This window comes from Portunus trituberculatus, chromosome 15 (assembly GCF_017591435.1).
Source record: "Portunus trituberculatus isolate SZX2019 chromosome 15, ASM1759143v1, whole genome shotgun sequence".
Classification (NCBI taxonomy): Eukaryota; Metazoa; Arthropoda; class Malacostraca; order Decapoda; family Portunidae; genus Portunus; species Portunus trituberculatus.
This window is the reverse complement of record NC_059269.1, coordinates 798819-817934: the sequence shown is the minus strand read 5'-3', so window position 1 is coordinate 817934 and position 19116 is coordinate 798819. Positions and strand designations below refer to the sequence as shown.

At 37.7% G+C, this 19116-nt stretch overlaps 1 protein-coding gene across 1 annotated transcript in view; it reads right to left on the bottom strand.

Moving 5' to 3' along the window:
• LOC123503943 (structural maintenance of chromosomes protein 2-like) overlaps positions 1-19116 on the bottom strand; it is a 230003-nt gene that overhangs the window by 163601 nt on the left and 47286 nt on the right. Inside the window, exons 8-11 of the mRNA XM_045254068.1 lie at positions 18475-18624; positions 10171-10360; positions 6043-6091; positions 2023-2086 (exon numbers count right to left, since the gene is read on the bottom strand). Coding sequence (XP_045110003.1) covers positions 2023-2086; positions 6043-6091; positions 10171-10360; positions 18475-18624 — 453 coding nt within the window. The remainder of the gene's footprint in view (positions 1-2022; positions 2087-6042; positions 6092-10170; positions 10361-18474; positions 18625-19116) is intronic.

The window sequence follows — 19116 nt, the reverse complement described above, 5'->3', positions numbered from 1 at the left end:
ATTAAAGAAGAAAACATAAAAACAAAAAAGGAAGGAAAAGGAAAAAGATGAATTCGAGAAAAAGATGAAGAAAAAAATGAAGAGGGGAATATAAAAGTTAACTTAAAAAAAAAAGGAAAAGGAAATAAGAGGGCTGGGAAAAAAATGGGCCTGATTGAATTTGACTTATGAAGAAATGAAAAACAACCCTGGAAAAAGAAAGAAAGGAATGATTAATATAAGGTGATATTGGCAGGAAAAATGGATAAAAAGAAATAAGAATTGGACTAAAAAAACTAAAAATGGCCAAAGGGAGAATGGAAAAAATATACTTCAAGAAGGGGGGCTGAAAAGTTTAATAATGGTCAAGGAAATTCATGATTTAAGAAAAAACTGGACTTAAAGATAGGAAGGGAAAAGATGCTTTGTAAAAAAAAAAAATTTAAATTTAAAAAAAAAAAAAAAAAAAAAATATATAAAAAAAAATTGAAAAAAAAAAAAAAAAAAAAAAAAAAAAAAAAAAAAAAAAAAAAAAATAAAAAAAAAAAATAAAAAGGAAAAAAAAAAAAAAAAAAAAGAAAAAAAGGAAAAAAAAAAAAAAAAAAAAAATTAAAAAAAGGAAAAAAAAAAACAAAATGACAAGTAAATTAAAAAAAACAAAGATTAAAAAGAAAAAGATATTTTTTATTTATACCATGTGGGCTTTTCATGGGAATTATGGGCTAAAGGGGATATTTTTTGGGGTACCTCCTATCTCAAAGCCCACCTGCTAGGAAACCGTTGTCCCAAGTGAGGAAGCTCAACTTACACTCAGACCGTGGACAGGATTCGAACCCGTGCACTTGGAGACCCCTTGGACCCCAAAGCACGCATGGTTCCACTGTGCCACGGTGTGAACAATATATCAGAAAATATAGACAGTTATATCAGTCTTTGTAGATGATGCTAAATTAATTAGGAGAGTGAATAGAAAAGAAGACTAAGACATTACAATAAGACTATGATAAAATAGCAGAATGGTCATTCACAAGGGAAATAGAACACAAAAAAGTGCAGCATATTAGAATTTGGAATGAGCAAAAGAAGGCCGAAGAGAGCTTACTCAATGGGGAATGAAGAAATTAAGAAGTCTGAAGAAAAAGACCTCTAAGAGTAACCATTGTGGATAACTTGTCACCAGGAAAACACATAAATAGAATTACAAGAAATGCCTATGAAGTTTTAAGAAATATAAAGGTGGCATTCACTTACATAGAAGAAAATATGGAGAGAGAGAGAGAGAGAGAGAGAGAGAGAGAGAGAGAGAGAGAGAGAGAGAGAGAGAGAGAGAGAGAGAGAGAGAGAGAAAATAAAAATAAAAATTGTGAACAACTCTAATACGCCCAAAATATGGTATGGTCAATGAACAAAAAAGAAACACATAAGGAAAATAGAGAGAATACAGAAGGCAGCAACAAAGCTTCCCCCAAGTTAAGTTAATGATCACATGAAGAAAGGCTACAAACACTAGGTCTTACAACCTTAGAACAGAGAAGGGAAAGAGGAGGTCTAATAGCAGTGTACAGAGTGATGGACTGGAAAAATTAGATACAGAAGACTTGCTAATCTGGGACAACAGTGACACAACAAGACATGAAAAGAAATCAAGAAAGGACAACTGTAGGAGAAATATCAAGAAGTTCAGCTTTCCACAAAGATGTGTAGAGGAGTGGAACGGTTTAGATAAGACAGCTGTTAAAGCAAGGACAATCAATAAGTTTAAAGAAAATTTGGATCTGCACTGATATGGAGATGGAAAGCATGAACATAGCTCTTTTCCTGTACGTTACAACTAGGTAAATATACAACCGTACAAGGCGGACACAAGATAAAGGGCTCAGCATGGGTTACACTGCCAATTCTCAACCACAAAGTCCAGCAGACCTGGTGATATATTACAGGGCTAGATTAGTGACCATGTCTCCAAATTTACATTGAATTTGCTTATGTTAAGCCTGAGAAAAGGTGATAAGGATACAGACAGCAGTCAGTCCTGCCACTTACATACACAAGGGAGCCAAACTGAGAGGCAGGAGCTAAATTATTGAAACATCTCTGATTAAGGCAGCTGGGAGATTGGAGTAAAGAGAGGAAATTCTCCAGTTTTAAGGAGGAAAGATCCAACATGAGATGGATAATCTCAATATGCAAAGAACTTAAAAGTTTAGAGGGAAACAGTTGCCAAGATTTTTGAACAACAGGATCAACTGATTACAGAGAACCTAGAGGTGAGAGAGAGAGGTGTGAAAAGTTAAGAAAGCATAGTTACAATGAATAATGACATGAAGAAAACTCTGGACAAAATAAAAATGGAAAAAAGCACCATTAAGGGCAACGGTGCAAACTATGAAGTAGCACTGCAGGGACTTGAGCAAAAACTGAACACCAGCATGGACACAGGAAAGGGGATAAGCGAGATAAAACTAGAGGAATGGAAGAAGGTCTGGAAAAAAGAACAAGATGAAGAAAAAGTGAACTCTGCTGAAGTAGTTAAGCAACAAATAAGAGCCAAAAAGACAGTCATACAAGTGATCAGAGAAAAGGAAGAATTAGTGAGATAATGGTAGACAATAAGAGGTGCATGGTTATATAAGGACTAGAAGAAAAAAGAATCCTGTGAAATTTGTGAGGGAGAAGGAGATAGAGATGGTTATGGAAATTATCTTAGTGGTTCAAGATGAAGAAGAGAGCCTTGAGAAAGAAACAAGAGGAAATACATAGACTTGGTAAATATAGTGATGGAACCAAAAGACCACTGAAAGTTAAAATGAGATTGCAAGTGAGGGGAGAAGGAATATTAGTGAGAACTGGGAAAACTGGCTGGTAAGATAGAATATAAAAATATATGGATAAAGGGAGAGATGAATCAAGAAGAAAGGTAAAAACTGAGACGTGAAGCTAAGGAAAAAAACGAAAAGGACAGAGAACAAGAAATTCTATTGGAGACTGCTAGCCATGAGACTGAGGAAATGGTATATTTGGGAAAGGGAAGGAAAGCATTAAGAATCATGTATACAAATATAGATGGATTTATATCAGGATGCTTGGAAATGAGAGATTATATATTGGAAAAAGGACCAGACATGGTATGTATAACAGAAACAAGGTTAAGTGAAGACATCCAAGTGAATTTTAAAGAGCAGGGATAAAATGTTTGGAGGAGAGATAAAAAGGGGAAAAGCAGGGTACTGATAATGACTTGAGAGGACATAACAATTAGGACCAATGAGAGGGAAAAAAAGAATATCATAGTTACATAGGTGCCATTGAAGACTAATACATGGAGGCTTGATGTCCATAAAGAAATGCAAAGGGAAGTGTTAAGTTGCCTTGACAATATGTTAAGACAGAAGAGTGCTACTTGTGAGAGATTTAAACTGTAAAGATGTAAATTGGGAAGAAATGGATACAAACAGTCACACTGGACACTGGGGGGAGGAAGTGTTACAACTGGTTATGGTAAACACATTGGACCAATGAAATACTATACAAGGAATAGAGGATGAATCACCAATGCTGGATTTTGAAAAAAAAAAAAAAAAAAATGGAGCCTTATCCAAACATCAAATATCATAGCCCAATGGGTAAAGTGACCATGAGGTCCTAGAAATTGATTTAGAGGATCAGTAAATTTAAAAATGCAATGAGGGACACAAGCAAAAAAATGAAATCACTCCAAATCAAACTTTGGCGAGTTAAGAAGATACTTTGGTAGTATTGAGTGAAAGCAAATTATGCAAGGCTAGACAATTCAAGAGAGGTATGATATATTCCTAGACAAGCATAATTAGGGAGTAAAGAGATATGTTCCCGAATACAAAGTAAGACAGCAAATACACATGGTATAATGCTATATGTGCAAAAGCTAAAAAGTGTAAGGATGAAGCTTGCAAAAAATTAAGGAAGCGACAGAATGAAGCAAATAGGAAGCAGCATAAAGAGGCACGAAACAAATTTTGAAATGGATGTGAAGAGGAACCCAAGCTTTTTTATAAGTATATAAATGGAGAAATGAAAGAGACCATCACTAAGTTAATTAAGGGCAATAGGACATATGAAATACTGGAAGAAATGAGTGAACTTGTGAATGAGAGCTTGAAATCAGTACTTTATGAAGTGGGAAAGTTCAGAGCCTAACAGCCAACCAACACAGGAGGGATTGAAAAACAATGTGGTGCAAAAAACAGAAAATTAGAAAATTACTAGAAAAGGTGGATGTAAGAAAGGCAATGGAGCCAGATGGAATATCAGGATGGACACAGAGAGAATGCAGAGAACAACTGCTAGAACCATTTGGGACATAATAATAACTCTCTAATGGAAGGGAAGGTACCAAAGAAGTGGAAGAGAGCAAATATAGTGCCAAAATACAAGGGAGGAAAAAAAAAAGACTGAGCCTCTAAATTATAGACCAGTGTCACTGACTAGTGTTGTGGGAAAGATCTGTGAAATTGTTACTAAAGAAAATGGTTAGAATATCTGGAGAGAAAGAAAATAATAAATAACTCCCAATTTGGTCTAACCCCTTCCTCGGCAGAAATGAGTATACAGTACTTGTTTTCACTAAATGTTCCGTTTTCAGTCGTCGACGAGTACACTCGTCTAAAATTTGATTTTCAAAAACCAGCTACAGACGTATATATTCGTTTTCACTAAATATTCCGTTTTCAGTCGTCGACGAGTATACTCGTCTTAAAACTTGACCTTCAAAAACCAGCTACAGACATATATACTCATGGATTCTAGGCCTTTCTAAGCCATTCTACGTGTGAAACGAGTATTCTCGTCAAATCGTACGCCTGGCAGAGGCGACAGGGAGGAGCGGTGGGATTTCAAGGACGCTCTTACTAGACTTACTCTAGTAACCACTGTCGCCACATAGGTTTGGTTTTCATCCACATTACCACTCATTTTTTGTACCCTTTTCAAATAATTTACACCCCAAATGTCTAGTTCTGAGTAAGATAGCAAATATGAACCTTCTCTCAGAAGTTTGAATACTTCTGATGACACTGCCAGTTCATCAGACAATGAATATTTTTCGACAAGGAGGAGGAGGAGGAGGAGGAGGAGGAGGAGGAGGTGGTGAGGGGAGAGCTTGGAGTTTATAGGAAGACAAGTTAACTCATATATGTCTACAAAGGTATTTTCAAAATAAAAAGTTAACCACAAAAATGGGAAAAAACAGTAATTACAAGCTGTTTTCATAATCAGTATGAATAATACTATATAGAACCAAAATAAAAAAAAAAAATTGTTTGAAAAAGAAACATTTTTAACTAAAAAAATTGTTGGGTTGGTTAACACGTTAACCGTGTTTGACAACTCAGCACACTCGCCCACACCGCGTAACCTTCATTACCCGACCACGTCAGTGTCCATTGGACTTTTGCAGAGAGAAGAGGTATATATCATTGTGAAAGCGCGGCCTGTAGTATAGAGCGTAAAAATCCATGGTACAAATATATGCTGAATCGTGGACCGGTAATTTTTTTCCCCTTCTATTGCATATTGGTACACCAGTGTGCCAGGCATGGGCTGTAGCATATGATGATATATTCTTGACACTATCAACGGTACCTGAGTAAGGTAATAACTTAGTTCCAAGTGGAATGAAAAACAGAAAAGGAGAAGAGATTGTAAAACCTGAAAGTGTCATTGAGTACAATAAAGCAAAAAAAAAAAGTGTTGATGTTGCTGATCAACTCAATTCCTACTACTCGCCACTCTACAAATCAAGGAAGTGGTACAAGAAGCTGGCTCTGGAAATGATTGCTGGGATGTCAGTGACAAATGTTCAAATTCTATACAATAAATACTGCTCAGCAAAACACGTATGCCTAAAAACCTCCATAGAATCAGTAATTCTCTCTCTTACTAAAAACATTCCTGAGGAAATTACAAAACCAGGGAAGAGGACCTCTGATATATTGGGTGCAAGAAAAGAACATACCTTACAGGAAGCAGATGGACCAATGAAAAACACAAGGAAGCGATGCAGAGGATGCTATGAAAAAATCTCACTGTCTGAGGAACACAAGGCGACCACAAACAAGGCTAGGCGAGTATCCACCTATTGCAATGAATGTGAGGGTCAACCACACCTTTGTATTTAATGTTTCAACAAAAAACATGACTTGTGTAATTAGTGATCAACATTATGATGATCTAATATTCCATTATTTTCTTATATTGATTGTATTTTTGAAGTAATATGTCACCAAACATTACATGTTATTCAGAAGCCTATTTTTTTCTTTCAACAAATGAAATTATTGCTTTATCATTTTTATCTTATTTTCCGGTACCTTAGCAATGCATCTGCAGTAATAATAAATACAAATTTATACACAAATTGTTTACATACTCAAGTTTGTAATAGTTTTTAGAAAGTGATATTCGGGCCTCAGATGTACTGATATGCAACAAGTGAAAATTTGCTCTGTACACGGGTGGCCCAATATGCGGTTAACGTGTTAAGGAAAGGAAGATAACATAACATAACAAATTTACTAAGATTTTATACAAGAATAATAGATGAAATACAAGGGAGAGATGGATCGGTTGACCAGGTGTATCTAAACATTAAGAAGGCTTTCAACAGATTACCACATAGAAGACTCCTATGGAAAACAGAAGACAAGGGAGGAATACAGGAAATATCTTAAAGTAGATGACAGACTACTTAACATATGGGGAAATGAGCACAAAGATAAGAGACACCCCATCAACTGGAACACAGTTACCAGTGCAGTACCACACAATTCAGTGCTGGCACCAATTATGTTTCAAGTACAGTAATACTCCGCTTAACAAACAGGATAGGGGGTGTCAAAGCTGTTCGTAGAGCAAAAATTCGTTAAACGGACGTAATTTTCACATAGGAAATAATGGAAATAAAGGGGATGCGTTCTGGGCTGGTCCCCAACATACCACATTGGTTAAAAAAAAAAAATTATATATACGTTTGGCAGCATATTGGGCCACCGGTGTACCACTACTTGTACGATCTCATATGAGTCATTGGAAGTTAGAAGCTACGTACAGATTCTCTCACATTCTCACATTTATGTTCACAAAACAACATTTCTATTAGCTTTTTACAAACCTTGTCCCCAAGAAAGGATTGTTTTGTAATGCATAAAGTGAAATCTTACATGGAATACCAAAAAATAAAGCAGAGATGAGATCAGCCACAGACGAAGCGGGAGACTCGTGGCCACTTCTTCTTCTTGTGACCCTTTTAGCCTGCGTGTTGTCTTTCCCCATGATATTGGTTTTCACTCCACTATTGCCAGCTATAATGGATATCATATCTTAGTATTCATATACATTCATGCCACTAGGATAACCTCGACTCTGTGGCAGAGTGATAGTGAATTACTAATGAAATACCGCGGTATTTCATTAGTAATTCACTATCACTCAGTGCCACGAAGTCAAGGTTATCCTAGTGGCATGAGCGTATATGAATACTAAGATATGATATCCATTATAGCAGGCAATAGAGGAGTGAAAACAAATATCATGGGGAAAGACAACACGCAGGCTAAAAGGGTCACAAGAAGAAGAAGAAGAAGCGGCCGAGTCGCCGAGAGTCTCCTGCTTCATCTGTGGCTCATCTCATCTCTGCTTTATTTTTTGGTATTCCATGTAACATTTCACTTTATGCATTATAAAACAATCCTTTCTTGGGGCAAGGTTTGTAAAAGGCTAATAGAAATGTTGTTTTGTAAACATAAATGCATATATAAGACAGTAATACCACCTCCAGAGGTGGTGTTCCCAGCAACCTCAGAGCAACCTGAATGCAACCTTGTCACCGTCCCTCCAAGCATTCATGGATGCCATTTCGCTGCAAGAGGTTGCTCTGACGTTGTTAAAGAATCTTGGATCCAGCTCCAAGAGCCAACCAATTGCAACGAAACTACCGCATTCGGTCCCTCACACGGTAAATTCAAACCCAGAAAATTCGCTAAAACGGATGTGGTTGTACGTTATGCGAATTTTTGGTCTAACTTTATATAGTACGTTAAACCAGAAATTGTTAAACGAACGTTCGTTAAGCGGAGTATTACTGTATATGCCAACCATATACAGGCAACCCCCTTTAACGAAGGGGTTACGTTCCTAAAAAACACTTCGTTAAGCGAAACTTCGTTAAGCGAACCGATTATAACAAGTATAACCCCTGATTTGAACTTCCATTGAGAGTAAGCAAAGTGAGAGTGCATCATAGTACAGTAAAAGGTTTAATGAAAGTAAAAATTATGAAGTTAAACATTTAGGTAGTTTAATTTAAGTCATTATAATGTACACTAATGTATGTATGTACGTAACTTTATAATGTTGATGATCTTAACTTTATAAAGGGAGGGAGAGTGAAACAGGAAATACACTAACCAGCAACCTGTGGAATGTAAACAAAGTGCGCATCATGGTACTGCATACAAAACTTATGTACCACATTTCCACAAGGCTTTCCATTTTATCCATTGTAGAGTCACGAGTTCTGGTGATTCTTTTAGCTTGCAAGGAAGATGAGGTCTCACTACCCTTCTTAATAGAGTATCTTGATTTGAAAATAGTAGACAGTAGATGGAGTCAAGCCATGGTGGGAAGCAATGTTATTAGTTTTCTGGCCTCTCTCTTGTCTGTGAATAATACCCAGCTTCACTTCGAGAGTAAGACACTTCCTGGTCTTCTTAGGAACGTTAGGCCACATTGCAGGGTGTTTTGGTGGTAAGTTGAACTAAGGAAGATGAGCTGCTGGTGACACTGTTATGTTTTGACTGGGCAGTGAGTGGTGCGTGTGATCTTGATCTTGATCTTGATGCTACAGGTGACACAGAATTTCTTCTGAGTCAGGCCTTTGTATCAGCAGAGCCTGTGTTGTCCACGAGAGGCTTGATCTTGATCTTTATTCTATAGGTGTCTCAAGATTTCTCCTGAGGCAGGCCTTAGTACCAGCAGCTCCTGATGTATTCAAAAGCCTGTCAGCTTGCATGATACAGTGGGGCTTTTCAAATTTGGAAAAAAATTACCTGGATAAAACTTCGTTAAAGCGAGTTTGGTGTTCGTTAAACAAGCAGATGGTATTAAAATGAAACCTTCGTTATAGCGAAATTTCGTTGTGTGAACCTTCGTTAAACGGGGGTTGCCTGTATATAGCTATATAAATTTGTTTGCAGATGATGCAGAGCTTTTGAAAGTAATAAGGCACATCCGTGACTCAATGGAATTGTACAGAGATATTGACAAGATTTGGAACTGGAGCCAAAAGTGTAAATTAAAATTCAATACGTACCAGGAAATGCCATATAAGGGAAATAGGTAAAGAAATAGAAGACCTACGTGTGAATATAAAATGGAAGAAGAGATTATAATGAATAGGAGTGAAGAGAAAGACCTGGGAGTGATTATACAAGACTCCAGAAAGACACATAAATGGACTATTTGCTTCAACATACAAGACACTAACTAACATCAGGGTGGCATTCAATTTCATGGTTAAGAGCATGACGAAAAAAATAAATAAATAAAATAACCTAGACCTAGACCTAGACTAGAATATGCAGCAGTGGTGTGGTCAGACAGAAAGACATACAAAGAATACAAAGAATACAAAGGGCTGCTACAAAGATGATCCCAGAAATAAAGGATCTTTCCTATGAAAAAAGACTGAAGGGAAGGGAATTACCAACCTTGAAGGATAGACGGAAAGGGGACCTAATAACGAGGTACAAGCAAGTAAACTGTATTGAAAAGATAGAGATGGTGGACACCTGGAATGAATTAAGTGATGAGATTGTAACAGCAGAAAGTGTGCATAAATTTAAGGAAAAGTTAGATAAATGTAGATATGGAGATGAGTCACTATGAGCCCCGTTCAAACCCTGTAGTATACAAGAAGATAAATACAGCTACGTAAATACACACACAAACACACACTCACAGGAGAGAGAGAGAGAGAGAGAGAGAGAGAGAGAGAGAGAGAGAGAGAGAGAGAGAGAGAGAGAGAGAGAGAGAGAGAGAGAGAGAGAGAGAGAGAGAGAGAGAGAGAGAGAGAGAGAGAGAGAGAGAGAGAGAGAGAGAGAGAATGAGTACATATCCTACAATGTTCACTGATGAAATACACCCACATGTACTTACTGATCAGCTGTTCCTGCAGTGTAGCATCTTCCCCATCGCCAGACGAGTACATGCCGGAGCTGATAGCCTGCAGCCGGCGTTCAGCTGCTGCTAGCGCCTCACCGTCTGCCTGGTCTTGGGCACGCATGGCATCAAATTTGCCCTGAAGCTTATCACCTTCTGCCTTCTGCTTCTCCATCACCTTCTTGTCCTTTATGCCAATGGAAGAATTTCAGTGCTTAATACCTAGACTGTTTGAGATTATGTTATTGTTCCATATGAGAGCGGTGCTTGTTTGACTGCACATCACTTCTGTTGCCATATGTCTACAAGTGACTATAAGAACCAGATGGGCCATTTTAAATTCAGTATTTGGATTGATACTATGTTGCAACTTTGCCAATTACAATTAGGGTTGTTTATAAATATTCTATATGCTAATACTAGTCAGTGTATATTATTGGAAAGGACTGAATATTTGTGGATTTCATGGATGTGTACACTGCGACACAAGGGTGTGTAGCCAAGGATGGGCAATGTTTAAAGGATACTAATGCCCACCCCGCCTCATTCAACATGGATTTTTGCTGAACAAGATTGTAACACAGGCAATAGCTGCCTCTAAACACTGGTATAAGATTGGTGTCTGCTAGGAAGTGCCTTGGCAGTCCAGGACCCTGTTCATAAGGACTAGGAAGGGTTATAAGCTTGATGGGTGACACATCCATCCCTTGAGGTATCTGATGATTTTGTAAAATTTTTTTATACAAATGCCATCTTGAGATATGCAGTAACTTTGATAGAATTTTAATGCACTTATATTCAATTATACTACTGAATTTGTAAGCCATTCATGTTTATGGGAAAATAACATTATAGAAACAACTAATCCATGTCAGCTGATCAGTGTCAAGGACTAAAGCTCAGCTAGATTTACAGGTGAAGTATATGAGCTACGATTACTGAGTTTTGTATTTACCTAATTGTATTGTACAGGGTTCAAGAGGGGCTCAGTGTCCTGTCTCCATATATTTTTTCTTTAAAGTTATGCACGTTATGTGCTGCAACCCCTTAATCATTCAATGCATTCCACTTTTCCACTGTTCTAAGTGGAAAACTGTTTTTTTCCAACATCCTTTACACACTGCCTCTTCCTAATCTTCTTTGCATGTCCTCTTGTCCTTCCAGCTTCTTCTGTCACCAGCATCAGGTCTTCCTTGCCTATCTTTTCAATGCCATTTACAGTACATTTCTATATAATGCTATAAGGTCTCCTCTTTCTCTTCTGTCTTGTAAGGCTGGCAGTCCCATTTCTTTCAGCCTTTCTTCAAATGTTGTGTCCTTAGTTCCAGCACAATCTTAGTAGCTGTCCTCTGGATCTGTCCTAATCTTATATCCTTTTTCAAGCTCGGTGACCACACCACTGCTGCCTATTCCAACTGTGGATGTATCATACTTGTAATATTTTTTTCATCATATCCTTGTCCATGCATTGAAATGCCATTCTAATATTAGTCAACATTTTATTCATTGTTCCTAATACTTTACTTATTTGTTTTTTGAGGCTCAGAATTTATTGTATGACCACTCCCAGATCTTTCTCCTCTTTAGTCTTCATTATTTGTTCCTCCCTCAAATAGTTCCATACTGGTCTTCTCTTACTCTTTCCTGGTTCCATTATGTGACATTTCTTGGCATTGAATTCTAACTTTCACTTCTTACTCCACTCATAAATTTTATCTGTATCTTCCTGCATTAGCAAACAGTCTCCTCAGGTCTTAATTATTCTTAACAATTTTGCATCAACAGCAAACAAATTAATATAACTAGTCACTCCATACTGTGTGTTGTCTACATATACCTGGAACATAATGAGGCCTAACACTCACCCCTGTGGCACTCCACTTGCTACTTTACTCCAGGATGATTATGTGTCTTTGATCACAGTTCTCATCTCTCTGTCCTTCAAGTAATCCCTTATCCAATCTAACATTAATCATCTAAGTTTTCCTATGTTCTCTAATGTCCAAACTAGTCTGCTATGAGGGACTTTATCAAAAGCCTTTTTGATGTCCAGGTACACAGTGTCCACCCATCCATCTCTGCTCTCCAGTCCTTCCCATACTCTTGAGTAGAAACTTACTAAATTTGACACACATGACCTTCCTGTCCTGAGCCCAAATTGTCTGTTCGATATAATGTTTTCTTCCAGATATTTAACCCATTATTCTTTGATAACAATTTCACATACCTTCCCATCAACACTAGCAAGTGACACCAGTCTGTAATTTAATTGCTCAGTTGACTTTCCTCCTTTGAATATAGGGATTATGTTGGCTCTCTTCCATTCTGGTGGAACTCTCCCTTCTTTTAATAAACTTGTAACCACTTCCCAAATTGGTTCAAATAATTGATCTTTATATTCCTTTAGTGCCCAGCCCAACACACCATCCAGCCCCATCTCTTTTCTGACATCCAAATTTTCTAGTACACTTCCAATTTCTTGTTTGTGCACTATGATTTCTGCAAGCCTGTACAATGCAATGTCCTAATAGGTTCTGCAAAATCCTCTTCTTCAGTGAAAAGTCTTGAAACTCTCACTCATTATTTTCATTTTGTAAGTTGTTTGGTATGTCTTCCCTCCTTCAACCATTTTTTCTATTGTTTCCTTATTCTTCACCTTACCACTGATATACTTGTTGAAAAGCTTGGGTTCATCTTCGTTTTTCTGCACCACATCTTTCTCAAAGTTTCTTTCTTCCTCTTTCCTTATTCTAACATTAATTTCTCACATCCTTATACTGCTGTCTGTTGCTTTCATTTCTCTGCTTTTTTTAGTTTATTCCAATCTTTAGCATTTTTCCTTAGTTTCCATATATCTGCCATTGTACCAGGCTTGTATATTCTTCTTTACTCAATAGATTGATATGTACAGTATTTCCTCACTCCCTCGGTATACTTCTATAGGAATTATTCATATTTCCCCTATACTCTTTACCTTTCAAAATTTGCTCTTCCATAATTTAATCTCTCCTTTTTGTAGTCCTCCTTGTATCTTAGCACTTCCCATTCCTGTACAGCCAACCTCACTCCCTCGGTATACTTCTATAGGAATTATTCATATTTCCCTATACTGTCTTTACCTTTCAAAATTTGCTCTTCCATAATTTAATCTCTCCTTTTTGTAGTCCTCCCTGTATCTTAGCACTTCCCATTCCTGTACAGCCAACCCCGCTTAACGAAGGAGTTACATTCCTAAAAAAAAACCTTCGTTAAGCAAACTGATTATAACAAGTTTAAACCCTGACTTGAACTTCCATTGAGAGTAAACAAAGTGAGAGTGCATCATAGTATAGTGAAAGGTTTAATGAAAGTAAAAATGCGATGTTTGAGTTACCGAACTATTGTTCGAAAACATCTATTTTGAGTGAAGAAGCTCCAGTGCAGGTTTAGCTGTACTGAGTGGACAATGTACTATCTGTGTAGTACTACGCCTCAGAGTATCGCTGAAACATCTCATTAAAAATGAGGCCCCACGCACATAGGAAACACTATCCTCAAACCTGTTCCATTCATCAACCACTCTGATAGAGAACTAGTTCCATCACATTTCATTGCTAAAACTTAAATTTCTCAAGCTTAAACCCATTATTTCTGGTTCTATCTCAACTACTGATTCTAAGAACTTGGCTCATGTCCCCCCCCCTTTTTTTTTAAACTCCCATACCATTTAAATGCTTCTTTCAGGTGCCCTCTCAACCTATGTCTCTAAGGAATGCAAGTTTAACATCTTAAATCTTGTTTTGTAGGGAATATCCCTCATCCTCTGTATGCTTCTTGACATTCTCCTTTCCACTGATTTTAGTAGACCTATATCCTTAGTATAATGCGGGGAGCAGAATTGTGCAGCATATTCTACATGCAGTCTGAGCAGTGCCAAATTTAAGTTTGATATTACTTCAGGAGTTCTGCTTTCATCACTCCTATAAATGGATCCTTGTATCTTATTTGCTGCATTTCTAGCCTCTATGTCTTGTTTTCTTAGACTAAGATTGGAGATAACTATCACCCCTAAATCTTTTTCATATTCTGAATCTACCAAAGCTTTTGATTATGTACCTTTTTGTTTGAATTTCCTCTATCTGTGCTAACTACTTTGTATTTCTTCATGTTAAACTGCATTTGCCATCTGTTTATTCTATCTAAATCTGCCTACAAGGTGATAGCATCTGAATCTGGCCTAACATGAAGACAGATCACTATGAGCCCTGCTTGTGTTTTGTAATATACACCTAAATAAATGCACACACACACACACACACACACATAAATGTAAAGACCAACCAAGGCTTTTTTACAGACATGTGAACAACAACATCAAAAATAGAGAAAGTATTGAAAGTTTAGAAGTAAATGGAGTATGCAGTGAGGATTCCAGGGAAATGGCAGAGGCTATAAATGGATGCTTTCGGAAGGTATTCACAAAGGAGACTGCTTTTGACAAACCACTGGTAATGGAACAGAAAGGGATTATGAAGGAGTTTCAAGTAACTGTGGAGGAGATCAAGAATATGATGGGGAGTTTAGAAGTGAGAAAAGCTGTGGGACCTGATGGGGTATCAGGATGGATTTTAAGAGAATGCAGGGAGCAACTGGCAGAAAAAGTTTGTGAAGTAATTGATGCCTCATTAAGGGAAGGTGTAGTGCCCCAAGACTGGAAAAGAGCTAACATTGTCCCAATTTATAAATCAGGTAACAAGAGAGACCCATTGAACTATAGACCAGTGTCACTTACAAGTGTGGTAGCTAAAATGTGTGAGAGGGTGGTGAAGAATAGATGGACAGACTTCTTGGAGAAAATGACATACTTTGTGAGTGTCAATTTGGTTTTAGAAAAGGGCGTTCATGCACGACAAACCTGATATGTTACTATTCGAGGGTGATAGATGTAATACAGGAAAGAGATGGTTGGGCTGATGGAATATATCTGGATTTAAAAAGCCTTTGATAAGGTACCACACGGAGACTGATCTGGAAACTTGAAATGGTAGGAGGAGTGCATGGCAGTTTACTAAAATGGATGGAAGACTTTTGGTAGGAAGAGAAATGAGAACAATAATTAAGGACAGACCATCAGAATGGGGCTTGGTGGAGAGTGGAGTTCCACAGGATCAGTGTTGGCACCAGTAATATTTGCAGTCTACATAAATGACATGGTGGATGGGGTGTCCAGTTATGTGAGCCTATTTGCAGACGATGCAAAATTGTTAAGAAAAGTGAGATGTGACAAAGATTGCGAACTACTCCAGGAAGACTTGGACAGAATATGGAAATGGAGCTGTACATGGCAAATGGAGTTCAACACGACAAAATGCAAGAAATTAGAGTTTGGCAAGAGTGAAAGAAGAATCAGGAGTATGTACAAGATAGGAAATGAAGACATAAAACCAGTCATGAAGAAAAGACCTTGGGGTGACAATTACCAATGACCTATCGCCAGAGAGACATATAAACAAAATAATTGGAGAAGTATTGAACTTATTGAGGAACATAAGAGTGGCGTCAGATATTTAGATGAAGAAATGATGAAGAAAATAATTACTGCAATGATAAGACCGAGGCTTGAATATGCAACAATACAGTGGGCTCGAACTTAAAGAAACACATAAGGAAACTAGAGAAAGTACAGAGGGCTGCAACAAAATGGTGCCTGACTTAAGAGATTTGACTTATGAAGACAGACTGAACAGAATGCAACTTCCGACCCTGGAAAACAGAAGAGAAAGGGGAGACCTGATAGCAATATACAGAGTGATGATTGGCATGGAAAAATGGATAGGGAAGATCTGTGTATGTGGAATGAAAGAATGTCGAGAGGGCATGGGAAAAACTAAAATGGCCACTTATAGGAGAGATGTGAAAAATATAGCTTCCTCATAGAAGGGTGGAAGCATGGAATAGTTTAGACGTGGAAGTGGTCAACGCAAGGAATATTCATGATTTTAAGAAAAGCTGGACATTAGTAGATATGGAGACGGGACAGTACGAGCATAGCTCTTTTCCCGTATGTTACAATTAGGTAAATACAATTAGGTAAATACACACACACACACACACACACACACACACACACACACACACACACACACACACACACACACACCCAGTAGCTCAGTGGTTAGAGCGCTGGCTTCAAGCCAGAGGACCGGGTTCGATCCCGGCCGGATGGAGATATTTGGTGTGTCTCCTTTCACGTAGCCCTGTTCACCTAGCAGTGAGTAGGTACGGGATGTAAATCGAGGAGTTGTGACCTTGTCGTCCCGGTGTGTGGTGTGTGCCTGGTCTCAGGCCTATCCGAAGATCGGAAATAATGAGCTCTGAGCTCGTTCCGTAGGGTAACGTCTGGCTGTCTTGACAGAGACTGCAGCAGATCAAACAGTGAAACACACACACACTTAAAAGGAAGCACATTGAGATGGATGAAGAATTACTTAAGGGGGAGACAAATAAGGACGATAGTTAAAGATATGAAGTCCAAGTGGAGAACAGTAGACAGCGGAGTGCCACAGGGGTCAGTATTGGCCAATACTTTTTCTCAGATATGTAAATGACATGCCAGAGGAGTGAACAGCTACATAAATCTGTTTTGGACGATGCGAAACTGTGCAGAGTCATTAAACAAAAGAGGATTGTGAAATACTACAGGAAGACTTAAACAAGATCTGGAAATGGAGCAAAAATGGAGATGGAATTCAATGTGGACAAAACCCATATCATGGAAATGGGAAAAAGTGAAAGACGACCAGTGGGAATCTATAAGATGGGAGATGGAGTAGAACTAGAAAAAGTAAAAAAGGAAAAGGACTTGGGAGTGACAATGGAAGAAAATAATCAACCGGTAAGCCATATTGATAGAATTTTCAGAGAGACGTATAATTTGCTAAGGAATATTGGAGTAGCATTTCACTATATGGACAAGGAAATGATGAAGAAATTGATAAGCACTAAAATAAGACATAGATTGGAATATGCAGGAGTTGTGTGGACTCCCCATAAAAAGAAACACATAAGAAAATTAGAGAGACTACAAAAAATGGCTACAAGAATGGTTCCAGAATTTAAAGGGATGACATGAGGAGAGACTAAAGGCTATGGATCTACCAACCTTGGAGCAGAGAAGACAGAGAGGGGATCTGATACAAGTTTATAAATTGATTAACGGAATGGATGAAGTGGATAATGAGAAACTGATCCTGTGAGAAGAATATGACTTTAGAAGCACAAGATCGCATAGTAAGAAACTAAGGAAGGGACGATGTCTGAGAGATGTTAAAAAATTTAGTTTCCCGCAAAGATGTGTTGAGACTTGGAACAGTTTGAGTGAGGAAGTGGTGTCAGCAAAGAGTATATAGTTTTAAAGAAAAATTGGATAAGTGTAGATATGGAGACAGGACCACACGAGCATAAAGCCCAGGCCCTGTAAAACTACAACTAGGTAAATACACACACACACACACACACACACACACACACACACACACACACACACACACACACACACACACACACACACACACACATGTGTAATGGTTCTTACTAAGGAAGATCTGATAGTGAAGGAGGTGAACTATAGTAAGAGAAATAAGGAAGAGATAAGTATGCTTCTAACAGATGGCAAGACGGACATTAATATTATAATAGTATACATACCACCCAGAACCAGTGCTTGGGAATATGAACAGTACCAAATGGTGATGAAAAATACTCTAGACAGAATGAAGCAAGAACTCATCAGAAAGGATAGAGTGATGATAGTTGGAGACTTTAATTGCAAAGAAATAGTGTGGGAAGACTACGAAGTGGTGAATGGTGGTGAGTGAGCAGAAGAATTGTTAAAGGTAGCAACAAATAACTTGATGACACAGTGGGTGAGATCACCAACAAGGTGCAGGGGACAAGATGTTGCAGCAAGGTTGGATTTGGTATTTACCAGGGGAATCTCTCTAAAAGAGGAAATTGAACATGAAAGTCCCTTGGGGAAAAGCGATCATGATGTCCTAAGCTTTGAGCTGGATACGGAATTCAGGCTCACTAATCATACCGTTAGTTTCTATTTCTTCCCAGTTTACATCTTTGTAGTGAAAGACCCACTAGTGGTATTTTATCTTTATTCTATATTATGGTGTCTAACCATTTCAACACTTCCTTTTGTATTATCTCATGTTCTTCCAGCCACCATGTAACACAAACACACTCTTCCAGCCCCCATGTAACACAAACACACCTTTTGGCCCCATGTAACACAAACACACAGTATATACTTACATCAGCAAGAGACTTTTCCAGCTGCTTTTTTTTTTTTTCCTCAGCCTTGAGTGTCTCCTTCAAGTTCTTCTGGGAGGCACACTTCATAACATGCTCCTTCTCCTTCTCTTTCAGGATCTTCTCTAGCTTCTGGAGCTGCTCCCCAGTATCCTGCACAAAAACGATGAATTAACACAATATAGTTATGCACCCATTACATCTACACTTAATGTTTCTGTCCAGCCAAGGTAATTATACTTGTTAAGAACTATATATCAGTGCATACTACAGTTGCAACAATCCAAACAGTAGATAATGCTACATGAAGTGTTTTGAACCCTTCTTGGTTTCGATATCTATCTCAAGCACCTGTCTTTAGTGTATCACCTTCCTGTTTCTATATTTCCGTCTTTCTACGACTTGACTTGTTCTAAGAGGGAGATATCAACATTTGCTCCCTTATTTTGGCTAACTCTTTACTTATCTTTTAGAGAACCAGCACTCAAGTGGGCTTCTTCTATATATATATATATATATATATATATATATATATATATATATATATATATATATATATATATATATATTATTGCCCTTTTGGCCTTCTCAAAAATAAATAAATAAATAAATAATAATAATAATAATAATAATAATAATAATAAT